Source organism: Capsella rubella, unplaced genomic scaffold (genome assembly GCF_000375325.1).
Source record: "Capsella rubella cultivar Monte Gargano unplaced genomic scaffold, Caprub1_0 scaffold_6, whole genome shotgun sequence".
NCBI classification, from domain to species: Eukaryota; Viridiplantae; Streptophyta; class Magnoliopsida; order Brassicales; family Brassicaceae; genus Capsella; species Capsella rubella.
In genome coordinates, this window is record NW_006238918.1 from 12,617,513 (window position 1) to 12,645,138 (window position 27,626).

General features: G+C 33.1%; 7 protein-coding genes across 9 annotated transcripts; 2 read left to right on the forward strand and 5 right to left on the reverse strand.

The window, feature by feature from the left end:
* Positions 1 to 277: 277 nt before the first annotated feature.
* LOC17883450 (mitotic-spindle organizing protein 1B) lies at positions 278 to 2,391 on the forward strand. Of its 2 annotated transcripts, none has more exons than XM_023780936.1 (3): positions 278 to 395; positions 1,832 to 2,087; positions 2,194 to 2,391. In XM_023780936.1, exon 2 carries the CDS (start codon positions 1,860 to 1,862, stop codon positions 2,067 to 2,069), a length of 210 nt encoding a protein of 69 aa, XP_023636704.1. In that variant the 5' UTR covers positions 278 to 395; positions 1,832 to 1,859; the 3' UTR covers positions 2,070 to 2,087; positions 2,194 to 2,391. The 2 variants fall into 2 exon arrangements, with proteins under 2 accessions (XP_023636704.1, XP_006289010.1); XM_006288948.2 differs by having other exon boundaries at positions 279 to 395; positions 1,849 to 2,087.
* A 777-nt stretch (positions 2,392 to 3,168) lies between these two features.
* LOC17883332 (receptor homology region, transmembrane domain- and RING domain-containing protein 4) lies at positions 3,169 to 6,146 on the reverse strand. The gene is made up of 4 exons (XM_006287504.2): positions 5,887 to 6,146; positions 5,221 to 5,457; positions 4,208 to 4,612; positions 3,169 to 4,127 (listed from the first exon to the last, which is right to left on the reverse strand). The coding sequence occupies exons 1-4, from the start codon at positions 6,014 to 6,016 to the stop codon at positions 3,550 to 3,552; spliced, it is 1,350 nt and encodes a 449-aa protein (XP_006287566.2). The 5' UTR covers positions 6,017 to 6,146; the 3' UTR covers positions 3,169 to 3,549.
* Positions 6,147 to 10,798: 4,652 nt separating this feature from the next.
* On the forward strand, positions 10,799 to 13,723 carry LOC17881885 (calcium-dependent protein kinase 4). Its single transcript, XM_006287514.2, has 7 exons — positions 10,799 to 11,409; positions 12,025 to 12,168; positions 12,261 to 12,413; positions 12,513 to 12,628; positions 12,823 to 12,990; positions 13,095 to 13,319; positions 13,410 to 13,723. The coding sequence occupies exons 1-7, from the start codon at positions 10,872 to 10,874 to the stop codon at positions 13,569 to 13,571; spliced, it is 1,506 nt and encodes a 501-aa protein (XP_006287576.1). The 5' UTR covers positions 10,799 to 10,871; the 3' UTR covers positions 13,572 to 13,723.
* Positions 13,724 to 13,817: 94 nt separating this feature from the next.
* Positions 13,818 to 16,243, reverse strand: LOC17884147 (uncharacterized membrane protein At4g09580). Its single transcript, XM_006288310.2, has 4 exons — positions 15,824 to 16,243; positions 14,632 to 14,902; positions 14,375 to 14,545; positions 13,818 to 14,299 (listed from the first exon to the last, which is right to left on the reverse strand). The coding sequence occupies exons 1-4, from the start codon at positions 16,120 to 16,122 to the stop codon at positions 14,168 to 14,170; spliced, it is 873 nt and encodes a 290-aa protein (XP_006288372.1). The 5' UTR covers positions 16,123 to 16,243; the 3' UTR covers positions 13,818 to 14,167.
* Positions 16,244 to 18,714: 2,471 nt separating this feature from the next.
* On the reverse strand, positions 18,715 to 19,633 carry LOC111830182 (gibberellin-regulated protein 3). Its single transcript, XM_023781671.1, has 3 exons — positions 19,537 to 19,633; positions 19,081 to 19,135; positions 18,715 to 18,980 (listed from the first exon to the last, which is right to left on the reverse strand). Exons 1-3 carry the CDS (start codon positions 19,600 to 19,602, stop codon positions 18,799 to 18,801), a joined length of 303 nt encoding a protein of 100 aa, XP_023637439.1. The 5' UTR covers positions 19,603 to 19,633; the 3' UTR covers positions 18,715 to 18,798.
* A 1,633-nt stretch (positions 19,634 to 21,266) lies between these two features.
* On the reverse strand, positions 21,267 to 21,988 carry LOC17881069 (gibberellin-regulated protein 2). Its single transcript, XM_006289366.2, has 3 exons — positions 21,926 to 21,988; positions 21,754 to 21,808; positions 21,267 to 21,575 (listed from the first exon to the last, which is right to left on the reverse strand). Exons 1-3 carry the CDS (start codon positions 21,986 to 21,988, stop codon positions 21,394 to 21,396), a joined length of 300 nt encoding a protein of 99 aa, XP_006289428.1. The 3' UTR covers positions 21,267 to 21,393.
* A 3,777-nt stretch (positions 21,989 to 25,765) lies between these two features.
* LOC17881589 lies at positions 25,766 to 27,618 on the reverse strand. Of its 2 annotated transcripts, XM_023780660.1 has the most exons (4): positions 27,484 to 27,618; positions 27,145 to 27,202; positions 26,571 to 26,642; positions 25,766 to 26,497 (listed from the first exon to the last, which is right to left on the reverse strand). In XM_023780660.1, the coding sequence occupies exons 3-4, from the start codon at positions 26,637 to 26,639 to the stop codon at positions 25,934 to 25,936; spliced, it is 633 nt and encodes a 210-aa protein (XP_023636428.1). In that variant the 5' UTR covers positions 26,640 to 26,642; positions 27,145 to 27,202; positions 27,484 to 27,618; the 3' UTR covers positions 25,766 to 25,933. The 2 variants fall into 2 exon arrangements, with proteins under 2 accessions (XP_023636428.1, XP_006288652.1); XM_006288590.2 differs by lacking the exon at positions 27,145 to 27,202.
* Between the last annotated feature and the right edge of the window lie 8 nt (positions 27,619 to 27,626).

The following is a 27,626-nucleotide window of genomic DNA, read 5'->3' on the forward strand; positions in this document are numbered from 1 at the left end:
ATTGTAACATATGTAAAAAAAATTTAAATTGTTATTGTAACATATGTAAAAAAAAATATTTTTTGAGCAAAATGTACTTAAAAAGTATTAAGATAGATTTAATCAATTTTTATTCATTTTTCTTTTCATTAGTATATGATTCATTTCGTTACAATCATAGTGTTACATTTAGATTAAACATTATTTAATTTTGAAATTTAATGACTAAAATATTTTTAAGAAACTATATATTTGTTCACTCTTTAAAATAAAAATTAAACAATCACTAACCGTATCAATCCGTTAAACCGAAGAAACCTAAAGTAAAATCAAAACACTCTCTCTTCTCCGTCTCCTCCGTCTCACTGTGACTGTCTCCAAAGCTTCATACTTTTTTGTATTCGATTTCTAAAATCGTAAGTTTTCTTATCTTCTTCCTCGAATTCGACATTTATTGATCGAACCCAGTAATGCAATCATTCTCAATTTCACCTGAGATACATTTTTTTTTCCTTTTCTATTCAATGTTTCTGGGTAGTGTTCTGTTTTTGGCATTCGATTTGATCTGTTTAGAGGAATCAGTTACGTTTCAGGTTAACATCAATGGTTTCAGAAAGTTATATTGAGAAATTTGTATTGGGTTCTAAAGCAAATTTGAATCACCTTTGTGTATAGGGAGATACAGATAGATCTGATTAGTCATTTGTTGGGTATTGTATTGTATGTTCTCTGCAAAGCTATTAGCTTTAGACTTGGTTTAGTTGCCACAGGTATTTGAAAAAACAAAACTTTCATTGGAAAGCTAAAACCTTTTTAGTCTTGATCTTAAATCTTGACTCTTTGGTTTAGAACTTGTATCTGTAGAAGTTTAATGTATAACTTGAGTATGTTCATTAGTATCAGGATAGTGTAATTGATGTTATGTATCTCTTGTGAGAGTAAAGTTTGTATTTTTTTGAGGTTTTAGGTTATCTTTGAGCTCAAAGTTAAGTTTTTGTGGTATGAGAGGATAAATTTGTTGAGTCCATGGAATGAATTCACTGCAATTGACCTGTCTACGGGCATGAATTTAACGTAATATCCGAGCTATTTGAAATTGAAGAGTTGAATATGTAACTTCTTTGCTTCCGATCAGTTTTGGCTTTTAACATTTTGTGGAAATCTTGAGGTGTTTACAATTGAAGTTTAATGTATCTGTAGAACTTGTATCTGTAGGAGTTTGATGTATAACTTGAGACTGTTCATTAGTATCAGGATAGTGTAATTGATGTTATGTATCTCTTGTGGAAAAAAAGATTGTATTTTTGAGGTTCTAATCTTTAAGCTCAAAATTAAGTTATTGTGGTATGAGAGGATAAATTTGTTGAATCCATGGAATGAATTCACTGCAATTGACCAGGCTATGAGCATGAATTTAGCGTTATATCCGAGCTATGTGTTGTTGAACAGTTGAATATATGTCTTCTCTTTGCTTCCAACCAGTTTTGGCTTTTAACATTTGTCGAATTCTTGAGGTGTTTACAGTTGAAGTTTTTGTTAGTTCATCAACACCTTTGGATTCTGATTTTGAGTAGAGATGCATCAACTATAATGAAAATGATTACTTAGTATATGTTATGATGTTTTGGTATTCTGACTGAACTCTGAACCTTCCCAAGTTTGAAGCAATGTTCCTAACTTCTTATGTCCATATTGCCTAAGAGTCTTTATATTCGCGTTTGGTTGGTCATGGTTCTCTGATACAAACTGTGGCTTATCTGATTGACTTATTAAATGACTTTGATCAGATAAAACTTTTCTCCTCTAATATGGTTGTTATAACTCCATAATTTGGTAACCTTATGGACTTCAGATTGTGGGTTTGAACAGGCCTGATCAATATGGATGAGGAGGCATCTCGGACTGCAAGAGAGTCGCTAGAGCTTGTGTTTCGCATGTCAAACATCTTGGACACGGGACTGGACCGGCATACTTTGTCAGTTCTCATAGCTCTTTGTGATCTTGGTGTTAACCCTGAGGCTCTAGCTACTGTTGTGAAGGAGCTTCGGCACGAGTCTATCCCCGATTCTGTCACAACCACCACATCATAATTCCTACACCCTCTTCAGGTACTGAGAATTTTCTCGATATGCCCAAGTCTACCACAGTACATCTCTTTCTATAGTTTTGGATCTAATAATGTTTCATATCGAATTGTCAAAACTCATGTTGCAGGTATGCAATGGGTTATACCAAACGTAAAGGAAACTTGAGGATTCTACAACTCTTGTGGTTGGTATGTGAATGTTGTTACTACTTTTTGTGTGATTAGAAGAAATTTGTATGGAGGAATTGTAATTTCTTTTATTTGTATGATTAGCTTTGTGGATGAATTATAACTTCTTTTTATTTTGCATGAACGGTTCAAAAACACTAGCATGTACCACCACAGACTAGCTTCCTAGTTTTGGAAACCCTCGCCCTGAACCATATGTCACTGTCTACCTCTAACAAGCAATGAAGCAAACAGTCGAGCTCAAACCAAAACCTCATTATACCGCGATAAAAATGTCTACCCTTTCCCTTGGGATACCAAGTTTTTTTCTTTGTGTGGTAAACTTCCCCACAATTCTCGGTGACACCCTCCAAACACATCTATCTTACCGTCGAGAACATTAACATCTGCTTCTTTTTCGAAAAACACACTCATCTTGGGAAGTTGACGCCATTGATGAGATCTACAATCGAGAAGAAACACTCTCCTACTTCTTCTATTTTCCTCTATGCATCTGCCGATTAAGGAGATCACCGAACCAACTGAGACACATTTGAGGAACTGGCATGTTGGTGAGGAAAGTTAGGAAATGAAGGAATTGATATCAATTTCGGTTTGGGAGCTAGGGAAAGTTCGAATCAGGTAGATTGTTATCTAGGTTTAAGCAAACATAGAGCACTTCTCCTTTTTTCCTATGAGAGATCGTGCGGCCTCAAGGTCAAGCCAAGAGTAATAGAAAAGTCTTGGAGACCAGAGATAGAGTTGGACAATGGGTTATTGAGGTACGAACCAGACAGTTTAAAACGACGTCACTGCGTTTTGGCTAATACAGATACTTTGAGTGTTTCATTGGTGCCATTACTTGTCTTACTTTAGTTTCTAACACTTACATACACTTGACCTTTGTGTCAAAACAGTCTATGTACATCAGTAAATATTTCATATGCGGTATAATTTCTTCGTAAATGGTTCAACTGTTGGAAGAGAAACAGAAGTATATACAGACGAAGAACCAAAGTGATATGCTAGTTATATATACCCACACTCCATGGTTAGTTTAATGAATCACAAAAACATGCTTTACTCTTCAAACTCACTCTCACATTCATCATTCTTCACAACTGTACAGCTGAAGAATATCACTCACACTGAACACTCTTTCAACTCTATTGTTTACCAAAATCAGCATGGTCACGAATTAGAGTTATATCGTAGCCGAGGAACATCCTCATTCCTTGAGGAGTTAACTGCTTTTTCAAAGCAATGTGCCCCAGCATCGTAGCTTTTGGTTAGTACGGTTTTACCTTTTTAGCGGTTTAGCAGCCTGGTAGAGAGCTCGCAGACGAAAAGTGAGCGAAACACCTGCGCGAGTCGTTTTGGAGAACTGAAAACTCGCGCTGGCTCGTTAACGACCCAACAACCCAGCTCCTTGATGCATTTCCGGGGCTAAGTATGTGCGTATATCTTGAGTGGAGGGAACGAGGCAAAGAACCCTGGCCGGGTGAGTTGTAAGATCTTTGGGAAATGGCGTTCCTCAGATCTGCTGAACTTCGGCTGACTGGTATAGCCAGGGAACGCCGGTATGACCCATTTTGGAAGCTTGTGTGGGAGCGAGAGTGAGAGAGGTACATAGGTACTGTGTGTGGCTGCATTGAGGTGGACGGTGAAGAAGGGTCTACTCTGATAGATATTGGTAGCTCATAAGATGACTGCAATGGGGTTGTGGAAGGTGACGATAAGAGAAACGATGAGGTCGGGGTCATGCTAGGAGAAAGCAAGGGTGTGTGCTCTGATGCGGGCATATCGATGCTGATGCTTCTTGCATCGCGTTTGCAAACCGGGCAAAAGGATCTCCTTTGGCCAAGCCACAAGTCTACACATCCAACATGAAATTCTGCCAAGACAACAACAACCACAAAGTAAGAATGGTTATGCATGAATTATTTCTAATTCAAAGTGAGTCAAAACACTTACTGTGATGGCAAGGCAGGATCCTTAACTTGTCTCCAATGCGATAATCCTCAATGCATATAGCGCAGGAGATAGAAGTAGACGCTTCATCGCAAACACCGTTAAATATAGTAATAGGCATACGTCTTAGCAAGTTTTTAGCCATACGAGGAAAGTCACTACCACTAAGAGACAGAATACGCCTGCGCCTAACTCGATGCCTACGTACAAAGAAACAAGTGGCAAGCACAGCAGACATGGCGAGGAGAGATATAAAAGAGATAGCCATGATTGACCACGCTGAAGTCTCGAAGCTTGGCATAAGCCATACTTCAAAATCAGTACGACCCGCATACCCTTTAAGTGTTTCCCCAGTTGCTTTAGATACAAACGTGCCATAAATAAGTACACCAGAGGGGTTTCCTGCCACTACATTATTTTCACAAGAACATCATTAGCCATCACTATTAAAAATATGTTAGAAACAGAATTGTATGCTATTTCTATATGAGAATTGAAAAACAAACTCAATGCCAAGAACACACCAAACCAAATAACCACTTCAACAACTCGATCTCATGATCCCCATCACCATTCCTCTAATTAACGACTCCAACTCTACATTAACTGACCTCAGTTGTTACATACCTGAGATGGAAACTAAGCAGCAATCTTATGCAAAGATTGTCTATGGTAGCTATGCGAATAATCGTCTATAGTAGCTATGCCGAAGATCTATGGTAACCAATGCTATACTTAACTGATCTCAACACTATTAAAACATGTTAAAAACAAATTTATGCCTTCATTTCTATGTAATAAATGAAGAACAAACTCAATATCAAGAACACACCAAACCAAAGAATCATTTCACTAACTCAATCTCATGATGCCTATCACCATACTCTCTCCTCTAATTAACTACTCCCACTATATACTAACTGACCTCAGTTGTTAGATACCTAAACTGATCTCAAGCAACAAATCACAAAACAAAGAAACAATACAACTAGCAAGAGGGAGAGATGTGTGTTTACTTGATACTAAGAATCCATAATCTTCATAATCATAAACAATAGCAGCTTTATATCCAGCCTTCTGAACATTCCTAATCTTCTCTTCGAAACTGCAGCCACCGCGAATGATCAACACATACGGTGGAGAAACACTTGTTCCATTTACAACAGTCACCGTATTAACCAAATCAGAACAAGCATCAAGCGGCTCTGCTACATACAACACTCCTCCTTGATCTGATCTCTTAATCATCGGAGCTGTAATCAAACAAAAACCCAATTCATCACTTCCAAATTGGAAAATTTCAAAACAAACCAAAACTTGAAAAAGACAATAAAGTTTCAAACTTTCAACATATACGATCAAACCCCAATTCCTCACTTCCAAATTGGAAAGTTTCAAAACAACCAAAACTTGAAAAAAAGACAATAAAGTTTCAAACTTTCAACATCTAAGATCAAAACCCAATTCCTCACTTCCAAATTGGAAAATTTCAAAATTAACAACAAAGTTTCAAACTTTCAAGATATACGATCAAAACCCTAATCCCTAATTCCATAGTTTCGTTCCATTACATGAGTTATGAAATTTTCATTACAGTGATTTAGAGAGACAAAACCAAAAAAAAAAAAAAAAAAAAAAACCCGACAGAAGTGGAATTGAATAGAACAGTAACAAGAACTTACTGAAATTGGATTCGATGTCATCGAAAGAGAGAGACGTGTTTTTCCCGATCAACAAAATCTTAGCAGAAGCCAAGTGTGAAACTAGTAATAACAGAGACAAGATTGTTGAAATCGAAGCGTCGTGACTCATATTTTTAACCAAAATCGAAGTATCGAGAAAGAAAAAATTGAAGAAAAAAGTAATTAGGGTTTTAATGAGAAGAGGATGATAAATTAAACCAACACTTGAGCTTCTTCCATAGAAGACGAGAGAGAGAGAGGTAAGAAGAAGAAGACCAAGACTCAATGAGAATAATAATATCTAGAATTGTTCAGATTTTTTTTTTTGGTTTTTTTTTTAAGTGTAACAGTTAATTTTGGAATTATTCGGAAAGGTACTTAAAGTATTCGTTTTTGGTACAAAGAGACCTAAACTTTTTTATTTTATCAAAAATTTCTATAGGTTTAAGGTTATATATGTTATTACAAGTATTTTGCTAATTTTGTAATGAGTAGAAAAGATCTAGAATAGTCCTTATTGACTATATTATAGGATCTAGAGATTATATCACTTGGGGTGGGTAGGGGACATATCTCTTTTGGATTCTTTTGGACAGCTCTAAAATAGTAAAATTAATGAAACATTTTTTTTTATGAGATCTAACTTATAACAATTGTTTACTTCAAGTTATTTTGAATTTGAATAAAACACAATGAATAGCTTCTTCTTTTTTTTCAACAATGAATTGATTTTTTAATATCAAAAATATGATTGTGCCAAAAAAAAATAAAGCATGGTGCATGATTTTTTTTGTATTTGAATATTGTTTGGTAAAAAAAAAAGGTCCCACTTAAGTTTTATTTTTTTCAAAAATACCAAAAAAATCAAAATTAACTTTTAAAAATAAAATAGAAATTCTAAAAACTAAATTATACCTCCAAAATTTAAAATAGTTAATCCAAACCAAAAAAATTTAGATATTGAAAAGCTCAAAAGTTATGGTGGCATTTTGAGAAGCTCAAAAATTTTGGTGGTATTTTAGAATATTAAACTAATAGTTGTATATTTTGTAACAAAATTTGAGAGTATAGAATTATGAAGAATTTCTCATTAAAAATTTGATATGTATATAAAAAAAATATGATATTTAAAGGAAAACTATAAAATAATACATTTATTTGTTTAAAAACCAAGAATCCAAGAAGATGAAGTAGAAGCTTTTTAAAGGTGATTTTTTGTTATTCAACTTATAGTAAAGTTTGTTAGTGTCTTCTAAATTACACAGTTTACATTTAAGGGATCAAATCAAAATTAGAAAGAAACAATAAAAAAAAAAACAAAAAAATAGAAAGACTGACAAAATATATCACAAGGAAAGAAAAACTTTGGGCCCTTTTGTTTCTGGGCCTGTCCACTACATTAGCTTTTACTCCTCTAAAATTGGGCCTTTTGTTCCAATGCGATAGAACTTTATTTTGTTTGTCTCTCTTGTTACAAAAATTTAGAAATGCAGCAACACGTCGAAACTAACATGCTACTAAATTGACAAGGATTAATAGAGCACTTGTTTTTTTTTTTTTTTTTTTTGTAACATTAATAGAGCACTTGTTTTATGGCTATTTTATTAAATTAATAAAAAGTAATAAATACATTATATATATATATATATATATATATATATATATAGTACGAATTCTGTAAATAAAAAACACAATATAAAATATAAAATTTTATAATATTAGTTTCAAAATTGTAGTAAGCAAATAAAACCAAAATTATGATTTTATTAAAATTTAAAACATAAGTTATTATAAAACATGTCAAATTCTCAATCTAAATGTTTAATAACCGATAAAAAAAATTGTATGATATTTGTAATTATAAATAATCGGATTAAGCGGGAGTAATTAAATTAGACGGAAAATAATCCGATAACTGATCTTTTAAAGAAGTACTCATTAATCTAGACGGATAAGATAGGTTTAACGATTGTAACGATAATAATCAGAGTTTGGTAAATAAAGGTTTTAGCCTTATAGGCCTAGTTCATAGTATTGCATTAAAAAATCAAAATTAAGAGTGGTGTTCACGACGATTGATGCTTTGCAACTTGTGGTCGTGCAGTGCAGTGCAAAGCTCCTAAAGCCGTGTGAACTCAACCCAAACATAACATGAAGAAACTGGTTCTTGTGCTATTTGCTGGCACGTCTGCATGCATGTCGGTGAATTGTTTATATATTTATATTTCGATTTACGACGACCGCTCTAACGTTTTTAAAATATAATATAAAAACTTTTAAGAAAAGGAAATAAAGAGAACAAAATTTGCTAAAGTTTTTTGAAATATTTGCACGAATTGGCTCATTTAAGTTTCTGTTTATGTTTATATGATTTTCTTATGATAAGCTGAATTTATCGGTGATATATTTGCATGAATTGCTTTTGACCAAAAAAAACTAGTTTGTTTTAGAGTTTATCTTATACTAAACTAGGATTAACCTATATGCTAACTCTATAAAATCTTGTTGAACAATGTTAAAATACAGAAATCTTTGTATATATTTAAAAAATGCATTGGTGTATGGGTACATTGCACGTTCTGATTACTGAAGTAGTCAACACGTTATTCCTAGTATTCATAAATCTTTGTCTTTTCTTTCTTTTTTTAATTCTCGTATAATTTTCTTTTGGCAAAAATTCTTGTTTCTTTTGTTAATTCAAAATAAATCCCTAAACTTATGAAAAGATCCGATACTAATTTTTAGATGTAAAGCTTATAGATAAATCTTTTTCCGGATATTCAAATGTACCGAAAGCAAGGATCCATATCCATGTGACCATATGATAAATGATAAACAATTTACAACTGTAGAGAATTAATTTCTACCCTAGATCAATAGAGAAACTCTTTCACCAGATGAAAACCACTAACCCACCACCATATAGTTTTAAAAAAAAGTTCTTGTTTGATAAGTGAAAATATATTCCTCGGAAACTTTTTGTATCAATCATAGGTATGAATGTTTCTTAAAATTAAACGAGATCATATAATATACTTTGGTTTTAGATTTGAAGAATGTAGTATATGTTCAGAAGTTCTTGATTGTTTTTTTCCAAAAAATATAATTAAAACAAAATTATATTTCTTTTCAGTATAGAGTCAAGAAAATTATATTAAAAACTCAGTTTTTCGAGACTATGGTGATTTAATTTTGGATCTAAAAAACTCAGTCTTTTCGGTTGTTTTTTTTTGGATATGGTCGTTACTTATCATGATAATTGTGATGCTTACTCGGGATATAGGCTCACCAATAGATAATTATTATTGATGGTCTCTTAAGCCATCTTTTATTTTAAGATTTGCTAAGAGCATCTCTTATATAAGAATATCTCTTAGCAAATCTTCAGCTAAAAGATGGCGTAATAGACCAGTGGTCTTCCCTTTAATTAATAACAATAGTATTCTTCTTAAATTGTTTAGTGTTCGATGAAGTTTTTTTTTGTCTCAAAAATGTATATGTCGATGGTTTTTCTCATGTACCGCAATTTCTCCATTTTGTTTGTTTTTAGGGGTTCAAGTAGATCCTACCTTATGATTAAGCTTTTTGGGTTGGATTTATTCATTAGGTTTAGTCTCAAAGTTACCGACATATATATGTTCGGAGATAATAATCCATTCTTTCTGATTTTATGTGGTTCTTATAGTAGATAATTGATGTGTTTTTACTAACACACAAGTGTTTTTTTTGGGGAAACAATACTTGAATTAAAGCAAAGAAGCAGTTACACTTCATAGGCGGAGGACAAGTTTAGAGAGACAAGGATCCCTTTGGCAAGAGAGTCTGCTATGGTATTACAAGAACGAGGAATAAAATGAAAGGAGAGAGAGATAAACTGGAGGCAGAGAAGACTAATATCATGTAGAATTCTCCGCAACTCAACAGTGGATTCTTTAGCAATAAAGAGGCGAACAAGCGTCTTAGAGTCTGAGAAAACTTGAACGTGAGTGAGCTCAAGAAGAAGAGGTGAAGATAAGGCATGTTTAACGCCGAGGGCCTCGGCCGCTAAAGCTGAAGGGATAAAGGTCTGTGAAGTAGATCCGCTGGATAGAGAAGAATGTTGAGCTGTTTGAAAGGTCCAACCCAAACCACTATTGCCAGACCCCGCAGTCCAGACTAACACATAAATGTTTTATACGGTTTATTTTCAAGAGAAAATAGTGAAGACTATATTTTGTGTCGCTAAGTCACAATTAGGAAATACATATATTTTTTTAATTTGTTATATATGTCCGTCGATTTTGTTTATATTTACACACATTTTTATTAGTAGTTTGCAAATTCACCCAATAAATTATTGCTATCTTATTATTTTATTTTAATAAACTAATATTCAAACTAATGCATCCAAACATATGAGTCATCTTAGATCTCCAAATTTAGCCTACCCAACTAAAAATTATAGTGTTTTTGTCATTTTCTGCATTACATATAAAATCAATTCAACTAGGATTTGCAATAGAATTATATTCAGTGACATTGTTGTCTTATTATTTGGATTCAAATTTACAACTGTGGTGAATTAGTTCTAGTTAAAATGAAAAAAAAAAAATATTGTAGTTCACAAATTATATCATAACAAAATTGATAAAATGCAAAAATGGCTTGTCCCTTTCAAGTTTTTGAAAATATATACATTTTCTCATTGATTCAATAATTGAATCTTTCAAATTTCAATAGTTTTTTTCTTTCTTTTTCTCATCAACTACATTAATTAAAAAGTAAAATTAAAAGAATATAAATGTTGATGGTCACGGGATAATAAAAGAGCAAAAACAATAAGTCAATAATAATAATTTAATAATTGGACAAGACGAGTCAACAAAAACAATGAAAGATGAAGAAGATATTGAAAGGGTTCATAACTTCGTATCATCTTCCTCCTTTGGGGTAATACAAAAACCAAAAAAGACAGAGACTTTCGAATTCAAGATTAGTTCAAGAAGATGGAGAGACCAAACCAAAGAAGACCCTCGAGCAGTGTTCTCCCATACGAGACACCAAGGTTAAGAGATCACTACCTTCTCGGCAAAAAGCTAGGCCAAGGCCAATTCGGTACGACCTATCTCTGTACAGAGAAATCATCATCAGCTAACTACGCTTGCAAATCGATCCCAAAACGTAAGCTAGTGTGCCGTGAGGACTATGAAGATGTGTGGCGTGAGATTCAGATCATGCATCACCTCTCTGAGCATCCTAATGTGGTACGGATCAAGGGTACTTATGAAGACTCTGTCTTTGTTCACATTGTAATGGAGGTTTGTGAAGGTGGTGAGCTTTTTGATAGGATTGTTTCTAAAGGGCATTTTAGTGAGCGTGAGGCTGCTAAGTTGATTAAGACTATTCTTGGTGTTGTTGAGGCTTGTCATTCTCTTGGTGTTATGCATAGAGATCTCAAGCCTGAGAATTTCTTGTTTGATAGTGCTAATGATGATGCTAAGCTTCAAGCTACTGACTTTGGTTTGTCTGTCTTCTTCAAGCCAGGTACTTTCTTTGACTCAGATTCGAATCAAATTCATGGTGGTTCTTGTCATTGTTGGTTCATTGCTTCTTTAAGAAATGTCTAGTTTGGTTTCTTGATCCAAGAAATGGTTCGACTCTGTTTGTTTGAATGGTCTTTTCAGATTTGCGGCTTGAGAATTGTTAGGAAAAGATTGGTTTTTAAATCACGTTTTGACATTTGGTTGAGATATATATGTATGTGTTGATGGCGTCTTGTTATATGTAACATATGTTAATGCTGATGAAGTGATGCATTTGGTGCTTTGATTCATCCATTAGACACTAACCTATGAAATCAAATGGTTTTTGTCTGCATTTGTTGGTTGATTGTGTTTTGATACATTGTCAAGAAATGTTTTGTCTGATGCTAAAAACAGATTTCTTGAGATGCTATATGCAGGATCTTGATTGAATGGTCAATTCAGTATTGCTTGGACTTATTTTTCTGAATCGGGATTTGACATTTAGCTGTGAACTTGTGATATATGAATGTGTTAATGGCAAGGTTTTGTTATATGTAACATAAGAATATGCAGCAATGCTATCAGAGCTGGAATGTGGCTAACAAAGCTGTCATTATGTTATTTGGCTCTTCAGGGCAGTATCTGTATGATGTAGTTGGAAGTCCGTATTATGTTGCACCTGAGGTTCTGAAAAAATGTTATGGACCAGAGATAGATGTGTGGAGCGCCGGTGTTATCCTTTACATCTTACTAAGTGGTGTTCCTCCTTTTTGGGCAGGTATGTTAGTGAAAGCCAGTAGTTTTGTTACTACTGTATCAAAGCACATTGCTTATGTGATCTTTATGAATCCATGTCTAATTTGCTTGCAGAAACTGAGTCAGGAATCTTTAGACAGATTTTGCAAGGGAAGATAGATTTTAAATCTGATCCATGGCCTAGTATATCAGAAGGTGCTAAAGATTTGATTTACAAGATGCTTGATAGGAGCCCCAAGAAACGCATTTCTGCACATGAAGCATTGTGTAAGCTATTCGTAATGATTGGTTTCTTCTCCGCTGCTTGTATTTTTGTTGTTAATTCCTATATATGTGAACTGAGTTTTCCTCTGATGATATTATCAGGTCACCCTTGGATTATTGATGAACATGCTGCACCAGATAAGCCACTTGATCCAGCAGTCTTGTCGCGTCTGAAGCAGTTCTCACAAATGAATAAAATCAAGAAAATGGCCTTAAGGGTAAGAAAGAAGTTGTAGCTCTTTAGTCTCCACTCTCATTGCTTATTTTCAAGAACTGATTTACTGATTAGGAAGATTGGTTAAGAAACCGCATTTCAAGAATTATCTTTAAGAAAGGAACAAAATTAAGAAAATGGCCTTACTAGTAAGAAAGTTGTAGCCATTCTTATTTTCAAGAACTGGTTCTTCGTTAGGTAATCGCTGAGAGACTCTCGGAAGAAGAAATTGGTGGTCTGAAGGAACTGTTTAAAATGATAGATACAGACAACAGTGGAACAATCACCTTCGAGGAACTTAAAGCAGGTCTGAAGAGAGTCGGATCTGAGCTGATGGAATCAGAAATCAAGTCTCTTATGGATGCGGTATTATACCAAAACAAAAACTTTCTTTTAGCAAATCTAATTCTCCATACAAAAGATGTTCTGCTACATTGTAGTAACAACAATGCTTAAACGGTGTTTGGCAGGCGGATATAGACAACAGTGGGACAATAGACTACGGTGAGTTCCTAGCAGCGACATTACATATCAACAAGATGGAGAGAGAGGAGAATTTGGTGGTTGCGTTTTCGTACTTTGATAAAGATGGAAGCGGTTATATCACCATTGACGAGCTTCAACAAGCCTGCACAGAGTTTGGACTCTGTGACACTCCTCTTGACGACATGATCAAGGAGATCGATCTTGATAATGTAAGAAGCCTTCATGACCTTTTTCCTTTTGTCTTGTTTCGTAACTGAGTTTGGATAAAAACTGATGATGCAAATGCATGGTTTGGTTAGGATGGAAGAATAGATTTCTCGGAGTTTACTGCAATGATGAAGAAAGGAGATGGAGTTGGGAGGAGCAGAACAATGAGGAACAACTTGAACTTCAATATAGCTGACGCTTTTGGGGTTGAGGACACCAGCAGCACTACACAGTCTGATGACCCACCAAACTAATTATAATACCTATACACATTTTGAAATTGAGAAGATGAGAACCCAAGAAAAGAAAAACTGAATCTTTTCTCTCTTTTTGTTTTCAATTTTACCTTTGTAGATGAGCAACTCTCAAATTTTGTAATGTATGGAACTATTGATCACTTTTGCTCCGTAGTTTCCCTTTATTGTCTTTTTAACTTAAAAGAATAAGAGAGAACTCGACAATGCAGCTGAATGCAATGATTTGGATTACAGGCATAAGGATTTGGACAAAGCAATGTCTTCAAGCATATACATAATCATGTTACTACATAAGCCAATAGGCTGCAGAGTCATATCTCTGAATCAACAACATTCAATATACAGATCCAATCTTGTATCAGGATTTAGTAAAACTAGTTAGAAAAACACTTACTACAAAGGGAATGAGGAACTACAAAGAACAGCTTAGGAATCGACGACGAAGTAATAAACCAATCAAAGCCAAAGTTAGTGGTTTTGGAAGCGATCTTCTTCTTTAGCTTGAGCTCAGAAACACCTTAAACAATCCGGCCATGCGACTGTATGGTGCTGCTCATCAACATCTATATAAATATATCTGTGGTATTCGCTTTTCATTCGTATACTCTCTTTCTCTTTAGGAGGGCAGGGAATATGGAGATGGATCCAATGAGGAACAGCACTGACAAAGTCTTGAAATCATACAGATCCTTTACTGATCTGAGATCTCCAAGAGCCAGACCAGCCTGTATACATGAAATAAATGTTATGCCTGTTTAATGTGAAAGAACCACAATAAGAGATCTAACTATAGGACTCACTCTGACGGTGATGTATGAAGCAGGCATAAGACCAACTAAAGTTGCCAAAAAGAAGACGTGGAAAGGTATGTCAACGATAGGAGAGGACAAATTGATGAATAGGTTTGGAAGTGTTGGTGTTATCCTTAAGAACAGCATGTAGTTTAGCAGCCTATCTCTTCTCTTCGCAATCTGATCCAAAGCATTAAAGATTTTAACGCACTAATCCTTAAGAACAAGAGACGTTACTTATGCTAATCTAACACAAAAGTACTTACCTCGGCTTGGAAAAACCTCAACTTTTCGGGCCACAACCAGTTAACCAAAGGCCTTCCGACCAATTTTGATAAGAAGAAACAAGAACATGCTCCAGCTGTTGCATTGAAGACGACAAGGAAAAAGCCTCTGACCACACCAAAAAGAGCTCCAGCAAGCAATGACATAAAGATTGTTCCAGGTATCATAAAAGTCTGCATAAAGATATAAGTCGAGCAGTAACCCAAAATGAACCGTGCTTGGTACTCACTTGCATAAGACCCAAGATTCTCTCTGCATATATTCACATAAATGTATCATTATCATATACTAGTCCAAGCAAACCATATCAAGTTTTTACACCAATTTTGCTGTTCTCTAAACACATGTTTCGGAATCTTCGAAAGATCCAACCTTTCAAATTGGGGTTTAAAGTAGAATCCAGATTCAAAACACATCATAAAAAGCTAAACACTTTCAGTTTCTACACTAGCTTAAATTCAATATCTAGAACATACGAACAAGCTACTGAGATTGTTGCTTCTAAAATCATGTCTTTAATCTAATTTGCTGCTCTCTACACCGATTCTGAATCTTCGAAAGATCCAAACTTTCAATTTGGGTTTTTTAATTAGGCTCCAAATTCAAGATACACTACTAAAAGCTAAACACCTTCAGTTTCTACATTAGCAAGCTACTAACATACAAAAAAGTGAGAATGCTGGTTCTAAAATAATGTCTTTAAGCTAAAATTTCCTGCTCTCCAAACCAAATTTCCAAAAGATCCAAACTTTCAAATGGGGTTTAGAATCAGATTCAAGAGAACACAACTCAAAGCTAAACACTTTCAATTTGGGTTTTGTGAATCAGATTCAAGAGAACACAACTCAAAGCTAAACACTTTCAATTTGGGTTTTTTAATCAGAATCAAGATAACACTACTCAAAGCTAAACACTTTCAATTTGGGTTTAGAATCAGATTCAAGAGAACACAACTCAAAGCTAAACACTTTCAATTTGGGTTTTTGAATCAGATTCAAGAGAACACTACTCAAAGCTAAACACTTTCAAATTGGGGTTTTGAATCAGATTCAAGAGAACACAACTCAAAGCTAAACACTTTCAATTTGGGGTTTTGAATCAGATTCAAGAGAACACTACTCAAAGCTAAACACTTTCAAATTCAAAAGAAAGAAGCTTGCCGTATAATCTCACTTGAGCAATCGTAGATCAGAGATAGTTCTAGGAACTTTGAGCTTGCCGTATTCAGCGGCAGGCATGGTGAGGTAAATACACAAAAGCCCGGCGGTGAAGACGAGAAAGACGGCGAAAAACACGGCGAATTCCCACCGTGACAGAGGAAACCGCTCCGATTTAGTGCGTTTACCCGCCGGCGAATCATCGTTAACAAGTCCTCCTCCTTTAGCTGCCGAGGACGCCGCGGCGGCGCTCTCTTCGTCTTTCACGAGCTGTCTTCCTCCGCCGTCACTTGTTATATTCCGAGGTGCCGCCATTTCTGTAATGCTATCTCTCTCTCAAGATAACCCAGTTTTGAAGGATTTGAAGAGCTTCTCCACCAACAAAATCTAAAGTTTTCAACTTTGTTTTTTGTTTTTGCTTTTGGTGTTTCACATTTTAATTATATTAGTTGGAAATATGAATTTGAGACGCAAAGACTAAAGAATAATAAAATATTTGTGATTTTGCAACCATAGTATATGCTTTCTTCTCTATACCCTTACTTGTAAAAATCCTTTGTTTGATAATAGAGAAACTTCTACTTTATTCAGAGGGTTCACTAACTTCCAAAACCCAATGGTTTATTTATTTTTGTATTTGTTTTGAGCTGTTTACTTTATTGTTAACAATATAAATGAAATCCATTTACGTTAGCTATAGATTGGGTTAAATTCTATTTTCTAATTATTTTCAAAAGGTATTATGTAAATTTAGATAGAAAACATATTATATTCTTAATATTATTTTATGTTGTATTTGTTGATATATAATATATATTTTTCTTAAAATTATAGAGAGATATTTTTTTGAGGTTCTCTTACAATATAATTTATCTTACCATTATATGTTTATATATGTATTAAATGGAGTTCTCCATTTAAAATCATATTGTTGTCATGAGTACAAGGTTTGTTCAAAGGATGGAACCCTCACAAAAATTAAGCAAATCTGCTAATGAAAACTGGAATAATATCCAAAAAGATTGACTTATGAATAATCTCTTACTTAATCATAAATTTTACATCAATATTGGATTATTCAAGTGAAACTGATACATGTTTCCAAACTAAAATATTAAAATATGATGATATGTTTAAGGTTGATAGTTAATAAAATTTGTAGTGGTTTATAGGGATTTATGAAACTAATCTTTTTTTTTATGAAACTAATCACAAATTTATTTATTGAGAATTATATAAATATCAATTAAATATATGTAGTTGGTAAGTTATTTAATGTCTTCAAACATCTCTACTACCTACTCTCTCAGGGCCTGATATTGTTATTACCACGAGTTAGAGACAACATCCTTCAACGATAAATAGAAGCGCTAGCCTAATCTGTTCCAAGAGATGTTGCATTGTTTGTATGTCTACAATATTTAGCGATGTTAGATCTTTCTTTCAATTTTCCAAACAAAGATTTCCAGATTTCATTTCTTTCCCAATTGCTGTTTACTATTTCTTTTTTTTCCTATTAACCATAGTCTTACTTGATGTATTGTAATTAAACCCGATAAGTAGAGTGTAGTCCTCAATAATGTATCTTATAGGTTTCCAGGCAATTTTTTAATTCAGATAATTTTTAAGTTAAGTATGTATACCTTTTAAGTTTTGGAGTACAAACCACAAAATAATTAAAAAATAATAATAATGTAAATATCTCAATAGTCTATATACTAGGCATGACATTCAACAATTGTCCATAAAGTTATATAGGGGTCATATATATTTAGTTATATTTATTTATCACACTAATATTAAAATATATATTTAAAGTATAAATTTTTGTTTAAATGTTCTAGAAAAAAAATATTTTTCACAAAAAAACATATACATATATAATTATATCAAGGAAAATATTTTTTTAGTAATTTTTTTTTGTAGACCATTTAAACAAAATTTATATTCCTGCAGTATTTATATATATATACCTGCTGTATTTAATATGTTTCATTTAACAATGAAAACTACATGTAGTTCACCTTTTTTATTTTATATCAGCTGTGTTAAGTACTTTTTATTCTCAAAATATATATTTTTGTCAAAATATTAATTATATTGTACTTAAACATATGTAAGAAAAATTTGGAAAAAACTGTAAGGAAAAAAGAACAAGATGTTTAATGAAAAGAAAAAATCAATGTGTAAGAGATATACAAAATAGTTATTTTTTAAGAAAAAATGAATAAAAAGTGGAAAAGAAATTAATGTTATATAAAATATAGAAATAATGAAGGGGTCAAAGACATGAATAGTCACATAGCATGGGGGTCAATATGAAAAATTTATACTAAAACATCTAATAATATTTCATAGTTCATCTTAATAGTTAAAAAAATTTAAAATTCCATGGGGGTCAACTGACCCCCCTCCTATAACACTACCTCCGCCTCTGTACATGTCATAATACGATTTCATCAAATTTAGGTTTTTAGCAATGAGGCTAACAATTAGGAAAACCTAAATACATAATTAGTTCACGACATTAACTATATCAGTAAATGGAATTCAACTTAGAACGAAAGAACAATATAAACAAAAATATGCCTTTAAACTACTCAAACATACTTAAAAAAAGAACCATCAAAACAAGGCTTAAATAATTTATATACATAATTAAATGAAATTTTGTTGTTAATCTCATTAACAAGGTTGAGTTTGCAATCTCATTAGTAATGCAATTTTTGTTGTTGTTAAATGATCTATTTTCTTCACATCTCCAATTATTATGAATAAATTTCAGGTTGTTAGCTAGACTTGCAACCTGAACTTTGATTGTTCAAAAGAGACACAATTATAATGTTTATTTTTCCTTTGATATAAAGAAGTTTGAAATAACCATTAATATTAGCTAACTATATTGCTTCTCATACACGCATATGCCATTATCCTTCATACTATAACAGTACTAGCTTGTCGAAATACATATAATGATATAATTATAGAAATTTAAGGGCACTTGAGACGACCACCACGAGTGGTAAGAGAGGCATAACACGGGCAAAGATGGTGGTTTCCGGCTGTGCCCGGTGGCACACAGTTGCACCGGGAACAACATGTGTTGCATGCTCTCAAACACAGATTTGGCCTTGACGATTTGCTGCATCTACCTTGGCATCTCCCACCACAATCTACACAAACACATATATGACATATTCATACATACAAGACTCATCCGAAACATTTGATTGTAAGCAGAAGAATACTTCACATGTTAGCTAAGTTACGTACCAATTTTCACTACTCCTTCACCAGCTTGTGCACCTTCAACGGCATGAACATGAAGCTGGAGAGAATGATTAATCACTATCATCATTATTATAGATCAAACAGCAAATGAATTTAACTATATTCCTATTTTCGTTTTAGAGTTAAAATTTTTGTTTTATAATAGTTGTCGTTTTAAATTTCTAATACAAATATTTGGTAAAATTTTCAGTTTTGTTTCAATTATTTTAACGTGTTAACTACTAAAATAAAATAAAAATTACATTAGAGAAGGATAAAACTGAAAATTTAATTATTATTTTTGTGAAAAAAAACAGTAAACAACAGCTAATTTAAAAACGAGTTATATAAATTGTATTTATCTGAACTATAAACACAGAAATTTACTTAACGAATTCCCGGCACGAGTTACTACCTAGTTAAGTGATTATTTAAAAAATAAAGACAAAATTTAAGAACCTCATAAGTTGTGAGACAGACTAGGATCAGCAACAAAGGCAGTGTACTTCGAAACAAGATTGCCATGTTTTGAAAATAAAACTATTTTCTATGATTCTCTCTTTTTGGTATTTAGGCTATGAATATATAAAATGTAACACCTCTTTAACGATATTTATAGTGATTACACCAAATATTTTATTGTTACAACTTTTGTATTTTATAACAAGATCATAGTTTTCAATTTCTTTTTGTGAGCTGCGTACGATGATGAAGACATGTGTGTTATGATGTAAGTGAGTGTGGTGGGTGTGTTTTCACGTTTATGTTGATGTTGTGGAAGAGTATGAACATGCCACCAAAGTAGAGTCCACATGGCACCTAATGGCAATGACCATCTCGTACGTTGGAACTGGACATGTCTGGTGACAGCTGAACAGCAACCATTTCTAATCTGTTTAAAATTATTTTGAAAAATGTAAAATTTGTAGATATTTTTTAATTAAAGAATAAAATAGTTTTAAATGAGTATTATGATAGTGACTATTCATTTTTGATGAAGAATGTCCAAGAAAAAAAAAATTAAACACAATTTTAATTATTTTCGTGGACTTGTGCAGTTGTTATCAATCTAAAGTGAAACACGGCTCTAGTACATATGCAGATATGCAACAACACGAGTGAACCAACGTTTACTTCACGTTACTTGCACGTATGTGTTGAGCAATTCCAAAGCAAGAAAGATTTATGATCTCAAAGAGATTGAAAATTGAATAGCTCATGAAGAACTTTATTGTGAAAGTAAATGTAAAGTAAACAAAGAAGAGAGCTTTAGATCGTCGCCAAGATTAATAATATTTTGATTCAATTATAGATAGGGAATAAGTTGATAACTATCTAAGTTAAAAACAATGATGTTCATTACATACTTTATATAGTCATTTTAGCAAGAATCTTAATTATACGGCTAGTCGTGGACTTGTTTGTCTCATAGTATTAAGCTTGCTGGGACTTATATGGCTTGTGTTAAGGATGCGGCTCTCATAGGTTGACTTTGTTTATTTTGATAAACCGTTTGCGACCTTGGTAAAAATTATTTTTGAAAAGTATTTTACATATAATATCATATATACAACAAAAAATTGGTTTCCGTCTAGTGGTTTCCATTTAAGTATAAAATTTTTCATTTGGTTTAAGTTAGAAATCGATTTTCCTCAAGCACAAATCGTTATGTTTTTATTTGATCAGGATCTTTCACCCGATTTTTCCTAAATTTTAAACAGATTACGGCCTAAGACATAAACCTCGTAGCTACCGGAAAAAACAGATATACAACTTCCATAAGTTGTGAAACCATTTTCTCGAGTCATATTGGTTAACAAAAGGTTTAGGAGAAACACTCCTAAATTTAGTACACACATCAACTACTACATTGATATGATAGGACATTAGCATAGCTCTTTCACCATTCCATACGAAAGCCATTGCAAAAAAAATGCTTCATGATCTTTGTCTTTTACTCTTTATTTTAAAATTTTTAGAAGCCCAAATCATCATATCATTTATCATTTAATCTCATAGTAGCTATTGAATTGCCAAAAAAATAGATATCCCAAAGAGCTTCAAAAAAGTTTCCATTGTACCATTTCCTTTCTCATCTTAGACTATTTTTATTTTTGAACACCAAAACTTTACTTGTTTAAAAGTAACACAGTTTGATATTATCACTCATACTAGTTCAACATGATCCATTAACTTCTAATTAATTAGTTTATAGCTTCTCATACATGATACTCTCATCATCCAAAACATAACAAAATATACTTGCTCGTTCGAAATACACACATGCTACTTATATATAAGGATAAAGATAGACATTTAAGGGCACTTGAGTCGGCCACGGCTAGTGGTAATGGAAGCATAGCAAGGACAAAGGTGGTGGTTTCCGGCAGTACCAGGTGGCACACAGTTGCAGCGAGAACAACAGCTGTTGCATGCTCTCAAGCACAGTTTCGTTCTTGACGATTTGCTGCATCTACCTTTACATCTCCCATCACAATCTACATACACACATGCATACATCAAAACTATATATATATATATATATATATATATATATTTTTTTTTAAAGCTAGGCAATTCCAAGTGTGAAGTGTTAGTCCATATATAGTTTCTTCGTCCAAGAACAGCTTTTGATAAATATGAGAAGAGAGTACTTTACATGTTAGGGTTACGTACCGATTTTTACAACGCCTTCACCAACCTTTGCGCCATCAGTAGCATGAACGTGAAGCTGAAGACAATGATCATTCATCGACACCATTATCATATACATATCAATTTAAGTATAATAAGATATTTAAGTAACATCAAGTGATTCTTGGAAAAATAAAGACTAAGTTACAAATACCTCATAAGTGGTGAGACAGACGATGATTAGTAATAGAACCAGTTGGCATCGTAAGCTTGCCATGTCTGAAACGCATGCAACTTGTTGGTATTACAGCAATATGTGTGTATGAATTTAACATGTTTGGTATGTATATTTATAGAGGGAAAATGTCAAAATAATCCCAAACTTTCAAATTCAAGACGATTTAATCCTGAACTTTCGAAAAATTATTTTAATCACAAAATTTAGATTAATTTTTTTTGTAAAATAGTTAAATTTTGTTGACTTTGCCGATTTAAGCACGACGTTTTATTTCTCTGAAAATTGTAAAACATGGTTAATTACTATCCGTGAGCTGCTTCGGTTTAGCCTAAATGACCATGTATTTTAAACTACAAAACAACGTCTTTTAAGAAATTAAAGACACGCAATCCCAAATCGATCCACAATTTACAAATATAAATCATAACCCTAGAAAAATCTACAAATTCTCTCTACCTTTTGTCGGATTGTTACCATAGCATGGGCCCATGGAGGAAGAAAGTGACTCCCAGCTTCGTTTCGTCGTTTAAAAAGCGTGGATGTGTAGGCTAAACGAAACCAAAACACAAATAGTTAACCATGTCTTCGAGATTTTGACATAGATTAAACATCGTGCTTAAATCGGTAAAATCAACAAAACTTAGCTAAATTCAAAATTATTTCTCTAAAGTTTGGGATTAAATCGTCCCAAATTTGAAAGTTTATATTTTTTTTGACATTTTCCCCATATATATAGTGGCTATATCCAAATACTTTATTGTTACAATTTTTATTTATTATATATTTACATCATTTGGGGAAGAAAAACAGAATTATTAATCGATGTATATTGAGGTGGATGGCCGTAGTTTACATTGTGCGCGCTACATATATAACTTATAAGATATGAACATTAACATTAATTTACGAGTTTTTAGAAACGTTTTCATTTGGTTAAAATCTTGTTTCCCATTAATGTTGTAAAAGATTTTGAGAGATAAATATATATTAGTGTTAATATATAATATGTTAAACATTTGGCTATTTACTATATACGAACGTCTTTGCGTTAACTCGGATTTTAAATTATGGTCTGAATGAAGAAGATATACGAACGTCTTTGCGTTAACTCGGATTTTAAATTATGGTCTGAATGAAGAAGACAAGTGTTTGAACATGTAAGTGTACTTGTGTGTGCTTCCACGAGGAGACGATGACTTGGAAGGATATGAACATGCCACCGAAGTAGAGTCCGCATGGCACCTAGTGCCAATGACCATGATCACGTACGTTAACATGGTAATGTCCAATTTTATAATTGGCAGCTCATGAAGTGCAAAACTCTACCAATTTTTAAAACACACATCATTCGATTCACACGTATTTAAATTTACACGCTTATGTTTACATGGTGTTACACGTATATCCCATTATGCATATATAGTGTCAAGTGAATCAACAATTACCTAATTCACGCGTGCTCACTTGTGTATTAATCGGGGAAAAGTCCACTTTAAAATATTTCGGTGTATTTTTACTGGGGTTGACTGGATTAGCCGATAGGGTTTATCGGAAAAAACAAAAAAACTTGTGTATCAATTTGTTATTGTTCTGATGTGACAGTGAATGGTTTTGTGAAACTATTTGAGTTCGGATGAGAGTGTAAAAACGGTCGACATTGGATGAACTTGATTTGAGTTTTTGTAAACATCGGACGGATTGAACCAAATTTGATTTGATTTAATAGACTTCACAAAACCAGTTTTAATTAATATGTTTCTCAAATAAAAAAAAATTCCTCAAAATATCATTTTAAAAAACTACTATTAATCTATTTTTCCAAAAATATCATCATTAGATTTTCTGCAGAAATCATGAAACTACCGATTTGTGCAAGTTTCATGCAAGTTCCGACCTGTGCATCCGTAGAGGAGGTGATTTGTGCGAAATTTTGGTCAGATCCGGTTCGTGCAATTTTCGGGTCAGATTCGGTTCGTGCAAATTTCGGGTCAGTTACAGTTCGTGCAAATTTTGGATCAAACCGGGATTGTGCAAAAATCGAGCAAAACCAACATATTGAGATAAAGATGGATCTAGAAAGATCTCTTTTGCTGAAAAATCTGCTGAAGATTCGAGGGCGGATTTTTCTTGGCTGGCGGGAGCTGATGCAGCGCATATACAAGATTCGAGGACGAATCTTTTCTTGGCCGGCGAGACCTGATGCAGCGAGATATTTGGAAATATCCAAATATCTATTATTATTATCTCTTAATTTATTTATTATAATTATTCTAGAATATTCTTAGTTTTAGGGTTTTATGCTTTATTATAAATAGGCTTCTTAAGCCTCTTATTGTATTGAGTTATTTGTTATATTGATTAATCGAAAGATTTAAAGAGGTTTTTATAACCATTGTGAAGAGTATTCACAAAGCTAAGAGCTTTTGTGAAAGCCCTGAGAGGAGGACTCTCAAATCCTAGATTTCCGGGTATTTTAAGAATCAACGGATCTCTAATCCTATCCCTAGAAGCTTCCGCTCCATCAGTGTTTGAAAAAACAGTTCACTTTTCAAAAAATGCCACAAAATATCTATTTTATCTAAAAATACCACATAAAAAATTGATTTTAAGAGTGTATAATTGTTTTTTTGGAGTTTGGATTGACTATTTTAAATTTAATATATAGTTTTAGAGAATATAGTTTACCGTTTACGATTGCTTTAGTTTGAATGTTAAAAATTAAGTTTTACTATTGTGGTATTTTTCAAAAAAAATATATTTTAGTAGTAGTTTGAGAAAATAAGTCTAATATTTTATTATTTTATTAAAAAAACATTTAGTGATATATAGGAGAATTGTCCACGTTAAATGCAAATATATAAAAAGTTACCAAAAGAAGCAATTTCAAAAAAAAAAAATTACAGAAACATCAAACAACTTGGCTCCAAATGGTGACAGCAGATTTGGTAGTGCGGGAAAAGCGGTTTGATAGTGTGGTACGGTTCAACTGCGGTAAGTGCGAGATAAATATAATTGCGGGACAAGTGCAGTTTGTGTAAAAAAAAAAGGGTGCAAAATAATGTTTGATTGGTGAAAAATTATTTGCGGTGCAGATTTCATATTATTTTATTAATAATTAGGATAATTATATAAATAAATTAATAAATAAATATTTTTATACATTTATATTCTATTATCTAAAAATTTATGAAGAAGAAAAAACTTACCTTATATGAATGGATTGTTGTGTTTGCAAAAAAAAAAACTTTGCCAAAAAAAGAAGAGAGAAGAAGAGTAAAATGATCTATAATGGGTGAGCAATGCTTTTCATATATCGTGTGTTATGGATGTTGATATAGCTTTTATACTACTTTTTCAATTGAAAAAATCAGAAAAATAACTTTTCTTTCTATCCACTGCGTTTTCAATAAAATCACATGATATGGAGAGGGGTTGCTTTCCAAAGCGGTCCATGACCATTTTTGTTTTTGAAAACCGCAAATGTTTTTTTTTTTTTCAAAAACTGTAAATCTAGATAAAAAAAACCTGATTGGTGTCAAAAGGTGGTTTTCTGTTTTTTGTCTTAAAATCCGCAAATGTTAGGTTATTCGCTACAAAGACAAAGAAAAAAAAAAGAGTAGAATATTTATTTATGAAGGAGGCAATTAAAGTCAAAGTAAATAAATAAAGACAACAGTTTTTACATTCCTTGTATAATATTTGAAAAAGGGTTTTATTTAAACAGTCACTTATGTTAATTTCAACCCAAAAAGGTTTATCAAGAAATTTCTATAGAATTACAAGTAATTATATATCTAGTTACGTTGTGTTAAGAAATTCTTAAAAATCATTAACATAAAAGAATCAAAGATCAATGATTGTTTATTTAACTCGCTGAGAGCCTGAGACAGAGGACTAGATACAGATCAGGTTTTGCTCTAACTCTAAGCTAACACACTCAAATAGGTACAATATCAACGATCACTTAGCTTGGAGAATCAAACACTAAAAACGAACCCAACACCGAGTGCATTGAGCAATACAATCTCCTTTACAATCCACATTGTATCCCAACACTTTCGGATTCCGAAGCAACAGGTTCTTTAGTTGCTTACCCGAAATCCCCCATTGGTTTTCCAAGATCCCAATGTTTGGTTTCATCTCCTCTTCTAAGCTGCAACCGAGTACTTCCGGGAATTTCTTCATCACCTTATGCAGATCTTCGTCCGATAAGCCGAGACTTCTAAGGAACTCAAGTATTTGATTCAAAGTTTCCACCTTTGGATTCTCTTTCACTCGTTCTTCTGTCCAGTACGGCGAATGGATATGACCAAACGCTTTTCCTAGTATCTTGTCTTTCTCCTCTACACTGAAATCAAAACAAGACAAAGCTTCTTTGCATTCTTCCCATGTCTTTGGATCTTCATTAGAGGTTTCCACTTGTGTTGTTGAACAAAGCACTATCCATTTGTTTCGCGAAACAAGAGATGTCCTTACTCCTCTAATCACACCATGATACGACGAGTTCAAACTCAATGGTAAAACATTATTGTATGCTACAAGATCAACCTGCAAATACATAAAGAGATTTCAGAAAAGACCATTAGAAATATAAGTTTTGGTCTGCGAATATGTTACATACTGCAGAGTGGCGGACACATTTTGCCGAACCCAATGTTGCCAAAGGTGAAGCTAAAGAGTTTCCAAACATCTCCTGTTTAGCAGCAAACCATAAAATACCCATTGAGTAGAGTAAACTATAATTCAGAAGCAATCAGCAATTACATTCAAAGTAATGTCTATATCAACTAGCAAACAATACTATCACATATTCAGATCAAGATCCATGACATGAATTCGAACAAGAATCAAAAGGAAAAATGTGCAAATATACTAAAAAAGAGAGAAAGATTGGTTCTCTGATACTATATTCGAGTTCGTTAATAAGTAAAGCTCTTTCATTACCTGTGTAAGCATGTAGGAATATACATACGCGATCAAACAAACTTAACTCTGCAAGCATGTAGGTATATACATACACGCTCAACAAACCAACTAAACCAAGTACATATCCAATACCAAAGAGCTCTCTAAACCTCTCAAACTAAACTCATTTACATATACCCATCAAGAACAGTGAAGCTACTAAACAATAGTGTTCTGAATCACAAATGAGCATTGAACAACATCATAAACTTGGTGTTTTTGTAGCTTACCTCCTCTAATTTGAGAAGTTATATCAATAACTTCAACTTCGATCCAAAGCAGAGAAATCTAATCAAAACAATCATATTAGAAGTATAATTTCTTCTCAATTTCATATAATCTTAGACAAAAGCAAACTCTACTCTTCTCTAATTCCACAGAACAACACAATTACATTGTCCTAAACCAATTCAAGAAACCCCCTTTGTAATAAAAATCCCAACTTTTGTGTAACCCTAATCGAATTCGAGAATCTAATTGAGGAACAGAGAAGAGATTGAAACAACGATCGAGAACAAGAATGACGAAAGTCTGAAGATTTCTTCATTCATGTTAGGGAAAGGTGGTACCTTTTAGTGCGGAGGTTAATCTAACTCGGTCACCAGCGAACCCGAATCACTGAGTCAGATGTGTAACCGAGTCAAAGTTTCACGACTCTGAAACTGAGAAATAGGAACCAACCATTGTTAGTTGAGACTTGAGAGAGATGAGG